General features: G+C 38.2%; 2 protein-coding genes across 2 annotated transcripts; both read right to left on the reverse strand.

Annotated features, from left to right (window-relative positions):
- Positions 1 to 4,116: 4,116 nt before the first annotated feature.
- Positions 4,117 to 6,076, reverse strand: LOC111784102 (secoisolariciresinol dehydrogenase-like). The gene is made up of 2 exons (XM_023664928.1): positions 5,969 to 6,076; positions 4,117 to 5,012 (listed from the first exon to the last, which is right to left on the reverse strand). Exons 1-2 carry the CDS (start codon positions 6,001 to 6,003, stop codon positions 4,226 to 4,228), a joined length of 822 nt encoding a protein of 273 aa, XP_023520696.1. The 5' UTR covers positions 6,004 to 6,076; the 3' UTR covers positions 4,117 to 4,225.
- An 8,072-nt stretch (positions 6,077 to 14,148) lies between these two features.
- LOC111784094 (NAC domain-containing protein 89-like) lies at positions 14,149 to 17,261 on the reverse strand. Its single transcript, XM_023664921.1, is given in 5 exon segments — positions 14,149 to 14,670; positions 15,007 to 15,040; positions 15,042 to 15,202; positions 16,255 to 16,508; positions 16,693 to 17,261. Coding segments are annotated over 5 exon segments (1,101 nt in total). The 5' UTR covers positions 16,898 to 17,261; the 3' UTR covers positions 14,149 to 14,223.
- Positions 17,262 to 18,306: the final 1,045 nt, after the last annotated feature.

Below are 18,306 nucleotides of genomic sequence, written 5' to 3' on the forward strand. Positions count from 1 at the left end.
AAAGTAGTATAGACAAAATGGAATAAACGCTTTAAAGATGAGTATGTAAGAAGGAACCTTGAAAATATGAGTAAAGCTGAGTCAAGAGTCTTTGGTTCCATCCATTCAAATTTTTACTCTTTCGATCCGTGTCCACAATTCAAAATTTGAATTTTGCACCTGATAACTCTAACATTTGTCTATGATATGGTCACGTTATTTACTCATCGATTCTAAGAGTGAACACTATCTCCACATACCAACACGAGTCCTGTCAACATATTTACTAGCTTTGATAAAAATTTCAGCTATTCAAAGAAGGTGGTGCTGAGTGGAGGATCTTTGAATTCAATTACCCTAAATTTCTACTTCTTTATAGTTGCTACAGTCGTTATCATCTATACTCGTATGGAGAATTAAACATTTAAAACTTCATCATAAAACATAAATTTCATCTTAAAACATTGTCATAGACTTACCTATTCGAAAACATCTTTAAAATGACACAACAAAATGCTAAATTAAAAATTAAAAACATCATATTCTAACTTAAGTCTAAGAAAGTAAGTACAACTACTCAATGCAAGTCTCATGGTTTCGAATTGCGATGTCACTATCAGCCGTACAGAAATGTTTAAAACTACCATATGCATGTGTCATGGTCTCGAATTGCAATTTCGCCGTCAACCATACAGGGATATCTACAACTACCATATGCATGGAATTCTCGAACGGTCGGCGACTATATTTTTTTATTTTTTAATCCTTACATCAAAGGTAAATTAATGAAAGCATATCAATATTTACTAGAATATTGTTTCACTATAAAAATGTATAAAAACTATTGAAGTTAATAAACTAAACTATATTCATTTTAAACATGTGAAATATTATCAAAAACAAAAAACAAAAAACAAAAAACAAAAGGGATATTATCAATAAAAAGAAGACAAGAACATCGTAATCGTTTTGGGGACAATGAGTAAATGAAAGGTTGTGAGTGAGTGGTTCATCTTTTGTAACAGTTACTAACAGCAATGTCGCCCACCAAATGATTGACTTCTGGCAGTGACCACTCAGTTCACATACACATCCACCCGTGATTAAAGATAAATGGACAAAATGACCAATTTCTTCTCCATTTTCATTATTTTTATTTATGTTTTTCTTTTGTTCTTACGATTATTTTAAGTATTTTTTTGAAATCCACCCTCTAAGAGCTTGATGATGACGTGCCTTGAATCTAACAGAGTGATCGAAAGTTTGGTACGCCAGTTCTTTCAAGCGAATTCCCGAACTACTGTCCTCATCCTTAGACAGAGCTGCCAGCTTCAAGAATTTAATATCAAGTAAAGAGGACTCTATCATGATCTTACGCGGGCTTGGGTACGATCTAACTAAAATGATTCCACATGAAAGAGGATCGGACAATAGCCTTCGTCCAGTAATGGAAAGCGGGCTAGTCCCCGAAAATGCTCGTTCCTCTGACGTTGGGGCTGACAATTCACCTTGTGACTCATTCCTTCGGTCGAGCATTCTTCGAACGTCGATCAATCTATCATAGGTCGCTCCGTCATTGTCTGATGTTTTGTTGTCTGATCACAAAAGAGACTTGATGTTAACCTTGTTAATGAATAAACTGAATTCATCAATAATGAAATGGGTGCACATGGACAGATTTTGAAAATGAGGTTCATTGGATACATTTTGAAGTTAGATTCATTCGGTGGATACATGTATTAGATTATTCATGAATCACCCTAATGATTAATACATGTATGAGGTAGATTCATTATTTCAGATTTGGTACATGAATGGCCATGGAAGATTAGTACCTACTTTTTGTAATCTACACAACCTTATTTCAAATTTGGTACATATTAGTACCTACTTTTTGTAATCTACATAACCTATTCAAGGGTAGGTTCTTACTATCATGGTGTTCGGTCTTTTCTCTCCCTAGATGGTGAAGGTGTGGCCATAGCTTGACCCTTTTTTCGTTGCCATCAACTCCAAGGTTATCTGGTCTATCCTTACAGTTCCACAACCTTATCCCGATGGGCATGCTTGTTCAAATCTAAGAATAACTTAGAATGTTATCACATAATTCTAATAACCACGTATGGGCTTGGTCCTATTTTCTAAAATCCATAGCAAATTGTGATCTCTTGGGAAATCCTTTACCAGGAATATCCTTCACCCCCATAAATCATAAATGGCATATCGTGCACTTTGTAATCCTAGAAGTCCATAAACTTGAGCTTAGTCACCGAAGACAACAACCAAAATTGTGCAACCATGTCCCCCATTGCTCGTCTCTCAAAGTTGATAAATCTTTTTTCTTGAAATGCCAACTTTTCTAAAACTTCCTTAGTCACCCTTGCCTAAGTGAACTATATTTTCTGGGCCTACTACGTGATATGTATGGTGGCATTCTTGGCATTCGAAGTTATGGCCATGGGAGGTTGGGTATTAGGTACCTCCTAACGAGTACCAAGTGTTAAGGTATCTTGTACCCAAATTCATGGGTTGGATGTTGCACTCTATGGCATTAGCTCTCTTCATTCTTAGGGCCAATCTGCTATCTCATGAACTCTCTCAACTTCAAGTTCATACACGTCTTACAGCATATCATATAATACTAAATAATACTAAATAGGATTAGATTGCATACTTAGTCACGATGAGGCATATCGTAGAGCTGAGTCACAGAGGTGTACAAATCTCCACCCTAAAAAAAAAAGTCTACATAACCCAAAACCTTACTGATCGAATACCAATTTGTCATAGTCCAATTTTTAAGGCATTAAAATTCGGTCCATGACTAAAAGATAAAAGACCAAGAGAAAATAAAATAAAAATAAAAGATGAAAATCCGATAAAATGTGAAGCAAAATAAAGATAACAAACAACACAACAAATAAATATAAGAGAATCTCAATGGTGTTGTTCAAATTTAATACAAACGGAGAAATATGTTTGGGATACATTTATAAATCGAAATATTAAAACTCATCATATAAAAATGGATTGACGCTCCGAAATGACCCCTTTTATGACCACACAACTCTCGTATGTTACTACACCTCGACTGATAGCCTGCGAACACCTGAAAAAGAAAAGTGGAAAGGGGAGAGTACAAAATACTCAATAAGCAACTTACCTGTAAGCTCTTATCGCATCCTTATCCTAGTAGGTATCAATGGAATTTACTTTGGGCTATAAAAAATTCGAGTCTAGTCTACTACTATCTAAGCATCTAGGTGCCTTGAAGTTCCGAGCAGTACTTTAGCTACTTACAGACTCACTCTAGGTTCGAGGGAGGTGGTTCACCTATTTCTGGTCGCGAGTCTCCTAGGCTACAAATCTCATCTCTCGGATGAACTACTCTTCTATTCTTAGACTTGTAGCTTTCTTTGCTTGAGCAATGTGAAACCAGTGTCCTGAGTAGAGATTTTACCTCGTAAAACTCTCTCTCTCTCTCGTGAGGACAGTATGATGTGTGCTAGTTTGGTCATCTTCCATGGAATATTATCTGACGAACCCTTCCCATAAGACCATATAGTCACCAAAGGTTAGTGGAATGACCCTATGAGCCAGTTAGCTTTTGAGTCAACCTATGTGGCACCTTACCCCTCACCCCTCCTAGAGAAGGTTTACTATTGCAGCTCCTTCACAAGATTAGGCTACTAGTCATCTTAGCGCACTACCCTAACCGGCCTAGGCCTAGCTCCATAGTACTCTTACCCTTTGTTCTGGTGAGTTATGAGTTTTAACTAGTTAATTACTTTAATTAATAAGTGTTCTTATAAGTTCATATAAAGTTAAGGCCAAAGCTACTATTATTTGTGACAATTTACTCAACAATTACAAAGGATTTGATATAATAATGAATTTACATAAGATTGAATCACATGATATTTAGCTTCTCTTTGTAAATATTTGATAAGATTGATCATATGTCACTTAATTCAGTTCTAAAGTGAATTATACACTTTTTCTTATGATGGTGTCTATTGATTTGGGTGAGCTAATATAAAATATTATAACAAGAACCAAATTACATTATTATTATAATTCATATCCTTACAATAATTTTAAACACGAGAAAGACGCAACAAATATAACTGGTGATAGTTTAACTGAAACACAAAGCACAAAATTAAAACTTGGGAAGAAAATTCATGATGAAACTTTAGCAAATAACCAAAAGTCTGAAACAAGTAGTTCTTCGATTCAACCTTTTTTAGTTATCAGATTGTTGATAGGAGCAAAAACCTTGGTTTGCTGCCGTGAAGCCTCCATCAACAATTAAGTTATGTCCACTTACGAACCTTGATGCATCACTTGCTAAATACAAAGCGGTTTCAGCTATATCTTCTGCTCTTAAGATATCTCCACATTTGAAATGCGAATAAACATTAGGAAACTCATCGCCATCTTCAAGCTTAAACAACTCTTTAGTCATGTCCGAGGGCACCACATGGGGCGACACACAATTAACCCTTATCCCATATCGTCCTAAATCAACCGTTGCATTCTTCATCAATCCCAACACGCCATGCTTTGAGCTCGTGTACCCATATGGCCCAATCCCACCAATTGCCGAGCAAACACTTGCCGTCATGATTATGCTACCTTGACGAGCTGGAATCATTGCCCTTGCTGCATGCTTGGTGCCCAAAAACGTCCCAAGTAAGTTGACGTTGAGTACCTTTTGAAAGTCAGATGAGTCGTTTTCAAGAATGTTGAATATGGGATTTCCAAGAATGCCTGCGTTGTTCAACATGATGTCCAACTTTCCGTACTTGGAAATGGCTGTGTTAACCGCATTTTCGACGTCTTTCTCTTTCGTTACGTCGCAGTGGACGAATGAAGATGACGAAGAACAGAGATGGTTGGAAAGAGAGTGACCGACATCGTCTTGGATGTCTGCAATCACGAGTTTTGCTCCATGCTTAAAGAAGGTTCTTGCAGTGGACTCCCCAATTCCTCTGGCTGCGCCCAAGATTACGGCCACTTTGCCTTCTAGCCTAATCAAATGATTGTATTGTGGTAAGTAATTTTTCAATGAATACAAATATCCATCCATTCTAGTTTATTATTCTTTTTAAAAAAATATAATATTTATTAAAAAATTATAAAAAAAAAATCTTAATAAATCGATATATTTCATAAACAAACGTATATATAATGTTTTGTTGAGAATTATTGGGAGCGAGTCCCACGTTGGTTTATTTAGTGCAAGATGATGACTTTATAAGTGAGAAATACTATCTCTATTGATATGAGGCATTTGGGGGAAACTCAAAACAAAGTCATTAAGAAGAGTCACAGTGGACAATATCATACCATTATGGAGTCATCGTGGACAATATCATACCATTATGGAGTCATCGTGGACAATATCATATCATTATGGAGAGTCACAGTGGACAATATCATACCATTATGGAGAGTCACAATGGACAATATCATACCATTATGAAGAGTCACAGTGGACAATATCATACCATTATGAAGAGTCACAGTGGACAATATCATACCATTATGGAGTCATCGTGGACAATATCATACCATTATGGAGAGTCACAGTGGACAATATCATACCATTATGGAGAGTCACAATGGACAATATCATACCATTATGAAGAGTCACAGTGGACAATATCATACCATTATGGAGTCATCGTGGACAATATCATACCATTATGGAGAGTCACAGTGGACAATATCATACCATTATGAAGAGTCACAGTGGACAATATCGTACCATTATGAAGAGTCACAGTGGACAATATCGTACCATTATGAAGAGTCACAGTGGACAATATCATGGTATCAGAGTCATGCCCTAAATTTAGCCATGTCAATAGAATCCTCAAATATCGAACAAAGAATTGTGAGTCGAGCCTCGATTAAGGGGAGTGGGTTATCTCCATTGGTACGAGGCGGACCGAGATTAGGTTTTGAGAGAAAATAAGGTTACCTTCTTGCAGCGGTGGGAAGCAAAGAGACGCTCATGGCTGCTGGTTGTTCTGCTTCTCTTTCTCTCTACTTTGTTGTTATTGGCCAAATGCTATGAAAGCTTTATATAAAGGAATGCTTTGAAATATCAAAATGAGTAATGCTGAGTCACAACACCTGGTTGGTTCCTGTCCATTCAAAAGTTTAGGATTTCATATATCCCTCTACTCTCTCATCAAAAAAATTATGAAACACGTGCTATTAGAAACAATATCTCATTTCAAAATTTCACTTTTTTTTTTTTTTCAATTAGCATCTTTTTTAAATGGACGGTCAATCCAAGTTGTTGGATGAAATGATCATGGGTTTGTAATCAAGGAATACTATCTCCATGAGTACGAGGTATTTTGGAGAGGCACAACGCAAAGCCATGAGAGCTTATGCTCAAAGTAGACAATATCATACCATTGTGGAGATTAGTGATTCCTAACACAAGTCATCAATAAGTCGGAGAGTCGATTAAAGATGATTATTGAGCCATAGGGATAGGAAACAGAACATATTAAGGACCGATCATCCAAAGAGATCAAATATGCTATAGAACAAGCTTTTCGACCCGCGTGTTAATTATATATACAAGAGAAAGAATCACATCACACATTAGATAGTATGTTTGTAATGACTCATACTCAAGATTCGGAATCTGGGTTCGGCACTTGATGGCCACAACATTCTCCTGCATCCCTTGTGACATGGTTACGTTACTAATGGTGTCAGAGCAGTACCTCTCCCATTAAAATGTGGTTCGAGTATGAACTAAAACAGAAGTTAGTAGACATGTGTATGAATGAACTAATACTATATATACCATTCACATATAACCGTTTTGATCGAAATAATTTTGATACAAAGATAGATGTGATACCACTAACAAAGCAAGACAAGAACAAAGTAATCATTTTGACATTTGTCGGACAAAGAAGGAAATGAAAGGCAGTGAGTGGTTCATCTTTTGTAGTAGTTGGTTACTAATAGCAACGCCGCCTACCAAACGAGTGCGTTCACATGCAAATCCACCGGTGATTTTAAAGGTAAATGCTCCAATTATTATTACATTTGTTCTTTCTCATTTTTGTTTATGGATTAGAATAAACATACTTCTAAAATTCATAGAGAAAATATTGTTGAAGTATATTTAGAAAAAGAAATCAAGGACGACTATTTTTTTTAAATTATTGAATGTACGAGAATTACCAAAATGCCCTTAGGATGAATAGGACTCCCGAGCAGATCAGGTACAAGCTCCCCAATTGCATGTGAAATGTTGTGATGTGTTCTGGGCATTTGATGGATGCTATCACCTTCTTGAGTTTGCATGAATGTTTAGGTTATGCTTGTTGTACTTTAGGTAAACGATAGGAATAGATTCCTAACAAAACGTGCATTAATGAACAAAGTTAAGATTAGGAAATTAGAATTAGAGCGGTTTCTATGTTGACCTAGGTTAGTATGTTTCTAGTAGACCGATCATCTTAAGATCGTGAGCGGTGATTAGAGGTCTAGACTTAAGTGGACCTAAATAATTGGTTTAGCCCCGAGGAGCTAACTTCGAGTGACTAGGAAACGCAAGATAAGATCTAAATTGTCTACACACCCTAAGATCTTACTAAACCTCTATAGTGTCACAATCGCACTTTTCTTGGCAGCGGACTAGCGATTGTGTGGCACTTGTTGTAACCCAACAAATAAGCCAACCGTGTCAAAATTGAATTTTGCGGACAATTTTAATGTAGGGTCGAGCCTTTAGCCATGTTTTGAGAGAAAAAGGTTTTGGAAAATGTGGGCAACCAAAATCATTGAAAACATGTTGGAAGTTTACATTGTGAAAATCAATTGCATTGAAAACATTTAGGCAAGAGAAATTGAAATACTTGGTCGGGGCAGGTTTGATGACTACTTATTCCCCCTTATAGTATATTTTGAGACAATTCAGGTCGGGCAAGATTAGACATGATTTCACCGAACAGTAATACAACAAAAATAAATTTAAGAAAATAATACAACATGAAAGTAAGTAAAGGGGTTTTAGCGTGTCATGGGCATGTGGCCATGGACAAAATGTCCTAGATGAGCATGACCATGACACACAGCACCGTAGGAAATTTTAAAGAACTTATGAGCCCGCTATCAACGTGAATGGTATCAATTTGAGGAGTCTCTAGTTTGTGTAAGATAAGCTAGCCTTGAGAGTGGACGAGGGACGACATAAATAGTTGACTTGAAGATTAACTACTACAACAACCCGAATTTCGAGGTTTCCAATCTCGAGCTGTGACTAAAAAGACAAGACAAACAATATATAAATGAAGGCAAAAACACAGTAAAATTTTGGGCGAATTAAAAACATACAACATCATTATCAAAATCCAAAATAATACAAAACAGGTGTTGTTTAGGTTATTTATAAAAAGTGAACGAGAATAGAATACAAAAGTGTACAAATGACAACCCATAAAAATATAGACTGCATTAACACCTCGGGTCGATAGCCCTCTGTGACAGCATAACTTTCGAGAATTCCTCCACCTTCATCAGTACATGCATTCACTTGGAAAAAAGGGAAAGGGGTGAGTATAAAAAAACTCATTAAGCAACTTATTTGCAAGCTCACGTCACATCCATTTTCAAGGTTTTTCTCTCGGCTCAATAAAGTTTGGGCCTATTCCTACAACTATCTATGCTTCTGTGTAGGTCTTGAAGTTGAACAACCAACACGAATCAACTACTTCTGTAGTCTCAAGTCTCTCTTCATGACTAGTTTACAAGACCGCGATGTTAGTCTCGATCTGTTTCTACACACAATAGAAACACTCGCCTTAAAATAACTATCTGTGTAATCCCAAACTTCTCTTTCAGATCAATTTACGGAGTGCAGTGTCAGACTTGATCCCAAGTCCCTCCTCAGGACCGGTTTACGGGATTGTGGTGTCAGACTTGATCCATCCCCACACACAATAGTAACTCAAATTACCTTAGAGGTTTTGGTTACACCATTCTTACTACCAATAAGTCTGCTAGGCTTTCTAAATCATCCTTATCGTAGAGTTTACTAGGTTCTTTGGGCATCTAGGAAATTTACATATCGTCTATCATTTCCAGGACATTCGGGGCTAACACTTCGAGGCTAATCCAGCCTCAAGGTACTCTTAAATATATACTTCTAATTGTCGCTCAAGATTCTATGGTGCTCGGACTACTGGAAACTATTGACCTAGGTCAACTAAAAAACTACCCTAACTCTACTATCCTAAACTTAACTTGGTTCGAGCTTGCTTGCTTTACTAAGTAGATATTCCTATTGATCACCTAAAGTACGGGGAACATATTTAAAATATTAATGCACGCGTATTCAAGATATATTCCTACAACCACCTGAGCACAAATTCATAACAGACCTCAAAGTCAACTAGGATATATCCATCAATTACTCGGAGACAGATCACAATGTCTCATCTTCCATTATATCAAAGCGGAATACATTAAAATAGACATGCAACTTAAATTCCCATCATATGGGCATTTTCGTAATTTTCTATAACATACATTGTTCACTTATCTAAAATTGATCATTACAGTCGTAAAGATGCATATTCTAACCACCCAAGGAATGATTTGCTCGCATGCTAGAAGGTCCCAGCGATCCCTACAAGTATTACTTGCCTAAACTCCATGTGACTACTAAGTGGGATGTAGAGTGTCTCTTCGAGCTTGCTTTTCCACTTATTGAAAGCTCCAAAATTTTTGTAAATTAACTTGTAGGTCCTGATTCAAGTGAAATTAATATCAATATCGAAATTGGGATGAAAAATAGTAAAAAATATAAAAAAAAGGAATTCACACTTCGTCCATGCATGCAAAGGAGAACGAGTACGCACAATTTCACGTGCAAATAAACATGTGCACCTATGAGGCGTATGTGTGCCTATTGTCACAGTCCTACTTGTCCAATGCTTGTTGCATGTAGTCACGTTTTGGATGCCCCGGTCATACTTATCCAAGCCATGTTGTCCATGGTCGTATGTTCATTCCAAATTCCTTTTGCTTGCTTTTATGTGTCGTTAGGTATCTACACTCGCCAGGCTAAAATGCGCCAAAATTTACTATGGAAGATATTACTAATTGTCAATTATTCCTATCTGGGTTGTACTATCAAAGTTATGGTTGTTGCTTATTTGCTTTTAGCCTATAACAATATTTTCACTCAAATTATTTTCAACAAATTTACTCGCTCACGTCTTATAAAATATTTTCTATCAAATGTTACTCGATGTTTGATTATATGTCAAGATTACCCATAAAGTTTGATTTTCACATGGTTGACTTGTTCGCTAGGTTAGAACAAGTGTCGCACAATTGCTCTTTCGTTGCCGCAAGAGTGTAATTGTGACAAGTGGTATTAGAGTTGAGTCAGCTCCTTGAATTATAGTAATCAAACATATCTGCTGAAAACAACTAGGTAAGTCTCGGACTGACTGAATCACGGAGATCAAAGATCAGTTGCTCTGTCTGAGTGAAGTTCCTGATGGAATGGGGCTTTTGAAGTCTCAAATGAATGAGATTGCTGCTAAAGCCAACATGATTAATAAAATGGCAGGTTGCCTTGAGACAATGCTCATTCGTGAATTAATGGTTAGGATCGAGGCTCTAGAAGACAAGGTCACAACTGTTGGTGGCTTCGAGCATGGGGATAGCTCAACAGGCTTTGTTGCCTAGATGGATGAACATATCGAGGGCCTAAACAATGCCCAAAAAACGATCATTTAGATTTTCTTAGAAATGTCTGAGATTTAAGAGTAGCCCTTGGAGTGGTTAGGGCTGAAGTGGCAGATCTGAGCGCCAAGCTAAATCTCACCATGAGAGTAGTGGGGGACAAAACTTCAATTGAGAGTGTGATCCAATTTGACACGATGAATGTCTTGAAACCTAAGCCCATCTGTGGGCTCCAGATACTAAGGCTTTAGAGAACTTTATCTTTGACCTCGAATAGTACTTTCGAGTAACAAATATTAAGGTAGAAAAGGCGAAGGTCACGTTTGCCACAATTCATCTAGCTGACAATGTAAAGTTGTGGTGGAAATTCAAGTATATGGACATTCAAGATGACCGATGTAGCATAGTCACTTGGGAGAGCTTAAAAACAAGAACTCCGCTCATAGTTCTATCTAAATAATGTCAAGTATTAGCAAGAAGTTAGTTAAGGGAGCTGAGCCATATTGGAAATATTCGTGACTCGTTAAACAGTTTTCTAGGCTTATTTTAGATATTCATGATATGTTCGAGAAAGAAAGGATCTTCCATTTTGATGAGAGACTCAAGCCGTGGACAAAGGCCAAACTTACAAACGAATAGTCCAAAACCTTTCCACGACTTATGCTACTGTTAAACGATTGTTTGACCTAATCAACAATTAATCCTAAGCAACGATATTTTGGACAATTCTCTGTGTTGAATCTTACCGCTAGGAGTGTGTACATGTTTTCCAACATTTTTGTTCGTTGAATTAGGTAGCATATGTTTGCCTATGCAGCATAATGACCAGCATCACCTCATTAAGTTTTGATGGGACAGTATGGTGTTTACTAATCTAAATATCATCCATGAAAGGTTAGCTAACGGACCCTCCCACAGAACCATAAAGATCTAAGTTTTGGGAGAGCAACCCCCCATGTGCTAGTCAATTACTAGGTTAACGTACGTTATTCCATGCCCCCTCTCCGGACAGGTTTGCAGTAGAGTGGCCCTATTGAGGAGAACTCTAGCTACTTCCACAAGGTTGGGGCACCTAGTCATCTTGTCATACTACCTTAACTAGACTAGTCATAGCTCAAAATACTGGTGCTAGAGTGGAAAGGGTAGTAGAGACCTTGTTGACACTGTTTATACTACTAATAGTCTAGAGAGTTACCTTAAAATCGTGGAGGTCTACTAGGTTCTTAAGAGCGTCTAGGCAGTTTAAATCTGGTCTCTCGTTTCTAGAACATTTAAGACTAACTCCTCGGGCTAATCCATTCTCTGGGTGCACAAAAGTCAACAACTCTGATCACCACTCACGATCCTAGAGTGCTTAGTCTACTAAAAATAGACCGACCTGAGTCAACTTGAAATCGTCTTAGATCTAGTGCTCTAGTCTTATACTAATTCTCTTGTGCATGGTTTGTCAGGGAGATTATTCTATCGATCACTTAAAGCATGGTATTCATAATCTTAACACTCGTGTAAAATTATTAGGGAGAAAATCCTATCAATCATCTAAAACACCAAAATCATAAGCTGAACATTCATTCAAACTCAACGAAGCAATAACATCCCTTAGTCACTTAGAGACAGATCAAATAGCACATCAAAGCACAGATTACAGTATCTCATCCTCATTTCAGACAAAGTGAAAAGTATTTAAAACAACATTCATCTCAAAATCTCGTCCTAAGAGCATTTTGGTAATTTTTTACATCTTACATAACTTACTTGTTTGAATTGCTTAACTCAAATTCTAGTCATGCATAATCCCTTCCTCGCTTTGCGAAAAGCATTAAAACTAGTATGCATCTCGAAATCGCATCCTAAGGGTATATCATAATTTTTCATAACATACATAGAATGCATTTTCATCCAAAATAGCACCTCTAGAGTCCTAAACATGCATATTCTAACCACGTAAGGCAATGAATGCTTGCATGCTAGTACGTCCTAGCGATGTCTACAAATATTACTTGAAAAAGTCTAAGTGGTTAAAAGTAATAACAAGGTCAGGCGTCTCGCACGTGTACAAACACGCCGAAGGGGGGTGCAGATGCACTCTTGGTTCAACATGTGGCGCACGTAGACTAGCACATCCGTCAGGTCAATTCAATGTTAGGAATAGTGAACCTCCACATTGTATGATATTGTCTACCTTAAACATAAGCCCTCGTGGGTTTGCTTTTGGATTCTCCAAAAGACATCGTACCAATGAAGATAGTTTCCTCCACTTATATACTCATGATCTTCCCCTTAATTAGCCAATGTGGAACTCCAACTATTTTCAATATTTGGGTCAACTGATTCGAGTCGAAGCTTGGATAGAGTGCATGTGATTTTGAGTGGACGAGTTAGGTCAAAATGGTCTGTGAGTCCTCCTTAACCATTGAGACGTGTGCCTCCCTTTTCTTTTGACGCATATCCATACCAATGATAGCAGCGTTCCACCATTACTTGTTTGACGCATGTCCGTTCCTCATCGGCCAACGCATACGCATATGATTCACAAAATTCCTTTAGTTTTCGATTTCTTTTCTAATTTTTTAATTTTTTATCTTTTTCTAGGTAACTCGAATCAACTTCTTTCTTCACCAAAGTTGTAAAGTTTTAATTCTATCTTTCCAAAAGAATATTTTCATTCCATTTTGTGAAAGAAATAAATGCATTCAAAATTGATCCAAAACACATAACATACTATTCTTGGTGACACTAGAACTCATCTTCAGGTCCGATTTAATTCCGGCTTTATTCACGAAGGTTGTGTGAAATCACTTCAAAAACAACATATTAAAATTTTAGAACCTTCAAATTTGACCTCTAAGACTCAATTTCAAAAAATATTGGGTATCTCATTCTCGTTGAGGCTCGAATTTTACACGATATCAACACTCAAGGTAATTACTCATTACTTCTCCTATATAAAAAAGAGCTATATATAAAAGAATGAATTTTATCTCTTAAGATTATATTTTTTTGGTCAATTCGTGTACTTCCGTGCTTCTTCCTTTGAGGACAAAGGTTTGTTACATGTAAGTAACCAATTCGTGCACTCCTTCCTCTGAGGACAAAGGTTTGTTACATGTAACTCACAAGTCAATTATGCCCAACGACGACTAATTCATGTCGAAGGCAAAAAGTAACATAATACTTTTTCTCTTTGATAGTTGAATTGAATTTGATCCCTAAAATTTATAAAATGGTGTTAAGTGAAAAAGACCTCTACTAAAATTCATAAATTTTAAATTTAAAAAAAATGTAGTCCGTGAATAAGAAAAGATAGTAATATGTTTTGTCATGTCATGCCATGTCACTATTGCTTTAGCCGAGTCATACGCCTATTTTGAAAGTAGAGTTACCAAATAGATATCAAACTTAAATCTTACTTATTGTACGACTAGATGTCAATTAGATATCAACTTCAAATGCCCACAGATTTATTTACTTGGTTGAAGTAACCTCTTGTTGGCATATCAGCACAGATTAGTAGAGCCCTTTGGGCATACCAAAGACCTCCAATCGAGACATAAACAAAGCTAACAAAATCAACAAAAAAGATATCACAACAACTCGAACATAGCAACCAACAATGCTAATAGAAGAGGCAGTGTTCATCAACCTGCTTCGCCATAGTTCTAAGGAAGAAAACCTTACTTTCTCAACCTTATATCTGGAACCACCAATTTTCACAGCGTCCAACTTCATTGCTTTAGTGGCTTCTCTCCTTTTCAATCTGATTCTCCTATTTGCAAACCCTTGGCTTGGTAGCCATTCCAATCCGTCGTTCGCCTCAGTCTGGGATTCTCGCGCTGTGTCTGATCTATGGAAATCCAGTGGCATCAGATCTGAAGCAGCATCGTAAGGTGCCGTGTCGAGGTTTATAATGTCATCTTTTAGTATGTCGGAGTAGAAATCATCAGAACCATAATCCTGGATGCGAGAAAGCGGGACTTTACTAATCGACGTGTTGGGTGTTCTTTTTCTCTCCAGAATCCCATGTTTCACTAATCTACTTAGGCATTTAACTAGCTGAATGTCTAAACTAGGTCCAACTAAATATATAGCTTTGAGAGTATATGTGATGAAATGAAAGTCTAATAGAGTCCCCTTGCCTCATTTCTGGGATGAAATGAAACTTGGGAATGAATCTCTAGTCAATAGTTTCCTTCACAAGATTAGTAAGAGGAGTGCCTAGACATTAGCAGATCCATTGCACAACTGTAGTACGAAGAACAAGACTACTGGTGACAGGATGTTAGAATTTACCTTCTGCCCATCAGAGCTATTCCACAAGTGCAGCTTCTGCAGCATCTTTTTGATTGGATTCAGATGTAGAATCAACCCGCTCGCCAGAATGAGCCTGCAAAGAGGATAAATTCATTTGACTACAAGAAGCTCGGTTTGAGCTACTATGTTGACGAAATTCATTATTCCTCCTGAGGCGGCAAACAACTAGAAAATCCTGCATCGTACAAAAGATAGTTTGTCAATTTTGTAACAACAAAAGCTCACTCCTACCAGATATTATCTTCTCTGGGCTTTCCCTTTCGGACTTGCCCTCAAGGTTTTAAAACATGTCCACTAGAGAGAGGTTTTCACGCCCTTACAAGGAAGGCTTCGTTCTCCTCTCCAACCGACGTGGGATCTTACAATCCACCCCCTTGGGGGCCAGCGTCCTCGCTGGTACACCACCTGGTGTCTAGCTCTGATACCATTTGCAACAGCACAAGTCCACTACTAGCAGATATTGTCCTTTTGGGGCTTCCCCTTCTGAACTTCAGTTCAAGGTTTTAAAACGTGTCCACTAGGGAGAGGTTTCCACACCCTCATAAGGAAGGCTTCATTCACCCCTCCAACCGTTATGGGATCTCACGATTCACCCCCCTTGGGGCCCAGTGTTCTCGTTGGTATACTGCCCGGTGTCTGACTCTAATACCATTTGCAACAGCCCAAGTCGACCGCTAGCAGATATTGTCCGTTTTAGGCTTCCTCTTCCGGACTTCCCCTCAAGGTTTTAAAATGTGACCACTAGGGAGAGGTTTCCACGCCCTTATAAGGAAGGCTTCGTTCCCTCTCTAACCAATGTGAGATCTCACAATCCACCCCCTTGGGGGCCAGCGTCCTTGTTGGTACACTGCCCGGTGTCTGACTCTAATACCATTTGTAATATCCTAAGCCCACCACTAGCCGATATTTTACTCTTTGAGCAACCCTTTCGGACTTCCCCTCAAAGTTTTTAAAACGCGTCTGCTATACAGAGGTTTCCACAATCTTATAAAGAATGATTCGTTCTCCTCCCCAACCGACGTGGGATCTCATAATTTTTTTTTGTCTAAACTCAAAATGCTTAATGTACTTGCAAGGTGCTAGAATTGGAACAAACATTCTTCTAAGTAAGACCAATAAGAAAAGTTATTGAAAGAATCAACTCCTAGCTTCTTTGTGACAACATATCAGTGACTATATTTGAAGGAAAGATTTCAGAACAAAGGCAAAATGTAGTTAACAGCATACCTGAGCTTTATCCTTGTTGTTATATTCATGCATAATCCACTCTGTTCTTTCCCCTTTGGGTGCACGGCCAGTATGGAAAACCAGAGTCCTCTTGGTTCCAATAACATTGGAACCTGACTTAACATTACGCTCTTTCCCTGTAGCTTTCCAGTAGCCTAAATCAGTGGCTCTCCTTGTCTGATTACCATTTGGGTACTTCTTTCCACGAGGGGAGAAGAAGAACCATTCATTATCTGATTGAATTATAGACTTGGCTGATTACATGAAGAAAGAAAAAAGAAAAACATCCCCTAATCAAACACCAGAAAAAGCCCAACCAAATTGGAAAGCATGAATCAAGAACAATCGAAATAGCCGCCAATGAGCATAATAGAATCGATGTAGGGTTTTCGCCTAGGGCTCTAAGAATCAGAGACCATTGAAAAAAGCAACACTGACCAGGTAAGTCCCAGGGTTCGTACTTGTAAATTTCGACCTCCGCGATGATTTCAACGCTCTTCTCGTAGCCATCTAATTTGTTCTTGAGATAAAACGAAATCAACTCCTCATCGGTCGGCGAAAAGCGAAAACCAGGAAACATAGACGAAACCGTCATTGAAAGCTGCAGTTCCTTGGAAACGCCGTTCTCAGCAGCAGCCGCCATTGCCAAATAGGTCGAGTTTTCGACTCACAAGAGGTGAAACAAAGGAACGAATTCGTATCTTCTCGGAGGGTTTGCGGTGGGAGAAAAGGAAAAAAAAAGGTTGGGAGAATTCTTCGCTTTGGCCGCATGTGAAAGGGATTTTGCTGAGGCGTTAGAAACCTTGAAGAAAGTGAAATGACGCATGGGGATTGATTTGAGCGGTGTATGTAGACAGTTGGATCGGAAATTGATGGCTATGTTGGGGGCATTTCAATGGCGATAGGGTTCTTTATTGAAGGGAAATAACGGTGGAGTTTTGGATTCATCCATGGGTGAGCAGTCAGCGCAGCAGAGGTGACTTCTTACCTCATTGGCCATGCCCATACTTCTCTGTCTCATGTGATTTGGGCTCTCAAGCTTTGTTCCTTTTTGTAAGAAACAAAGAAAGTGACTGAAAATAGTCTTATTGGTTGCTATAGGAAGGTTGACATCCCACCTCCGTTGGAGAGGAGAACGATTTATAAAGGTGTATAAACTTTTCATTAGCAAACGGGTTTTAAAAACCTTGAGAGGAAGCGCAAAAGAGAAAACCTAAAGAGAACAGTATCGGCTAGCAGTGGGTTTGGGTCGTTACAAATGATATTAGAGCTAGATATCATACGATGTGTCAGCGAGGAGGTTGTTCTCCAAAGAGGGGTAGACACGAGGCGGTATGACAGTAAGGACGCTGGACCCTAAAGGGAGTGGATTTGGTGAGGGTCCTACATTGATTGCGAGGACACTAGACCTTGAAGGGGGTGGAGTGTGAGATTCCACCTCCATGGTCGATTGGGGAGGTGAACGAAACACCCTTTATAAGGGTGTGAAAACCCAAAAAAGAAAGTACAAATAAGACAATATCGCCTACGGTAGGCTTAAATAATGAGGAACCACCATAATGTTAATATCTAAAGAGCAACCAAGCCTACTATGATGCTCAAGACTAGCTCTTCTTCAGAGCACTATGGTCTTGATTGTTAGATGAAGACGACTCTCTAGGTATGATATTGTCCACTCTGAGTTTTAGCTCACATAGTTTTTGGGCTTCCCCAAAAGGGCTCATACCAATGGAGATAGTAGCCAAAAAGACCTCATACCAACGAAGAGAGTATTCTTTTATTATAAACTCATGATCATTCCCTAAATTAGCCGATGTGGGACTTTTATCATCCAACATTGATCACTGATTGCAGCTCATGATCCTACTATGCTCGATCTACTGAAAATGTTTTGACATAGTTCAACGTGAAACCAGTTTAGCTTTAGCGCCCTATTCTTAACATAGTACATTCATGCATACTTCACCTAAAACACAAGATACGTTCTTAACATAGTACATTTAGCGCCCTTGGAAGATAATCATATCAATTACCTAAAATACAAGATACGTT

The sequence above is a fragment of the Cucurbita pepo genome, unplaced genomic scaffold (genome assembly GCF_002806865.2).
Source record: "Cucurbita pepo subsp. pepo cultivar mu-cu-16 unplaced genomic scaffold, ASM280686v2 Cp4.1_scaffold000154, whole genome shotgun sequence".
Classification (NCBI taxonomy): domain Eukaryota; kingdom Viridiplantae; phylum Streptophyta; class Magnoliopsida; order Cucurbitales; family Cucurbitaceae; genus Cucurbita; species Cucurbita pepo.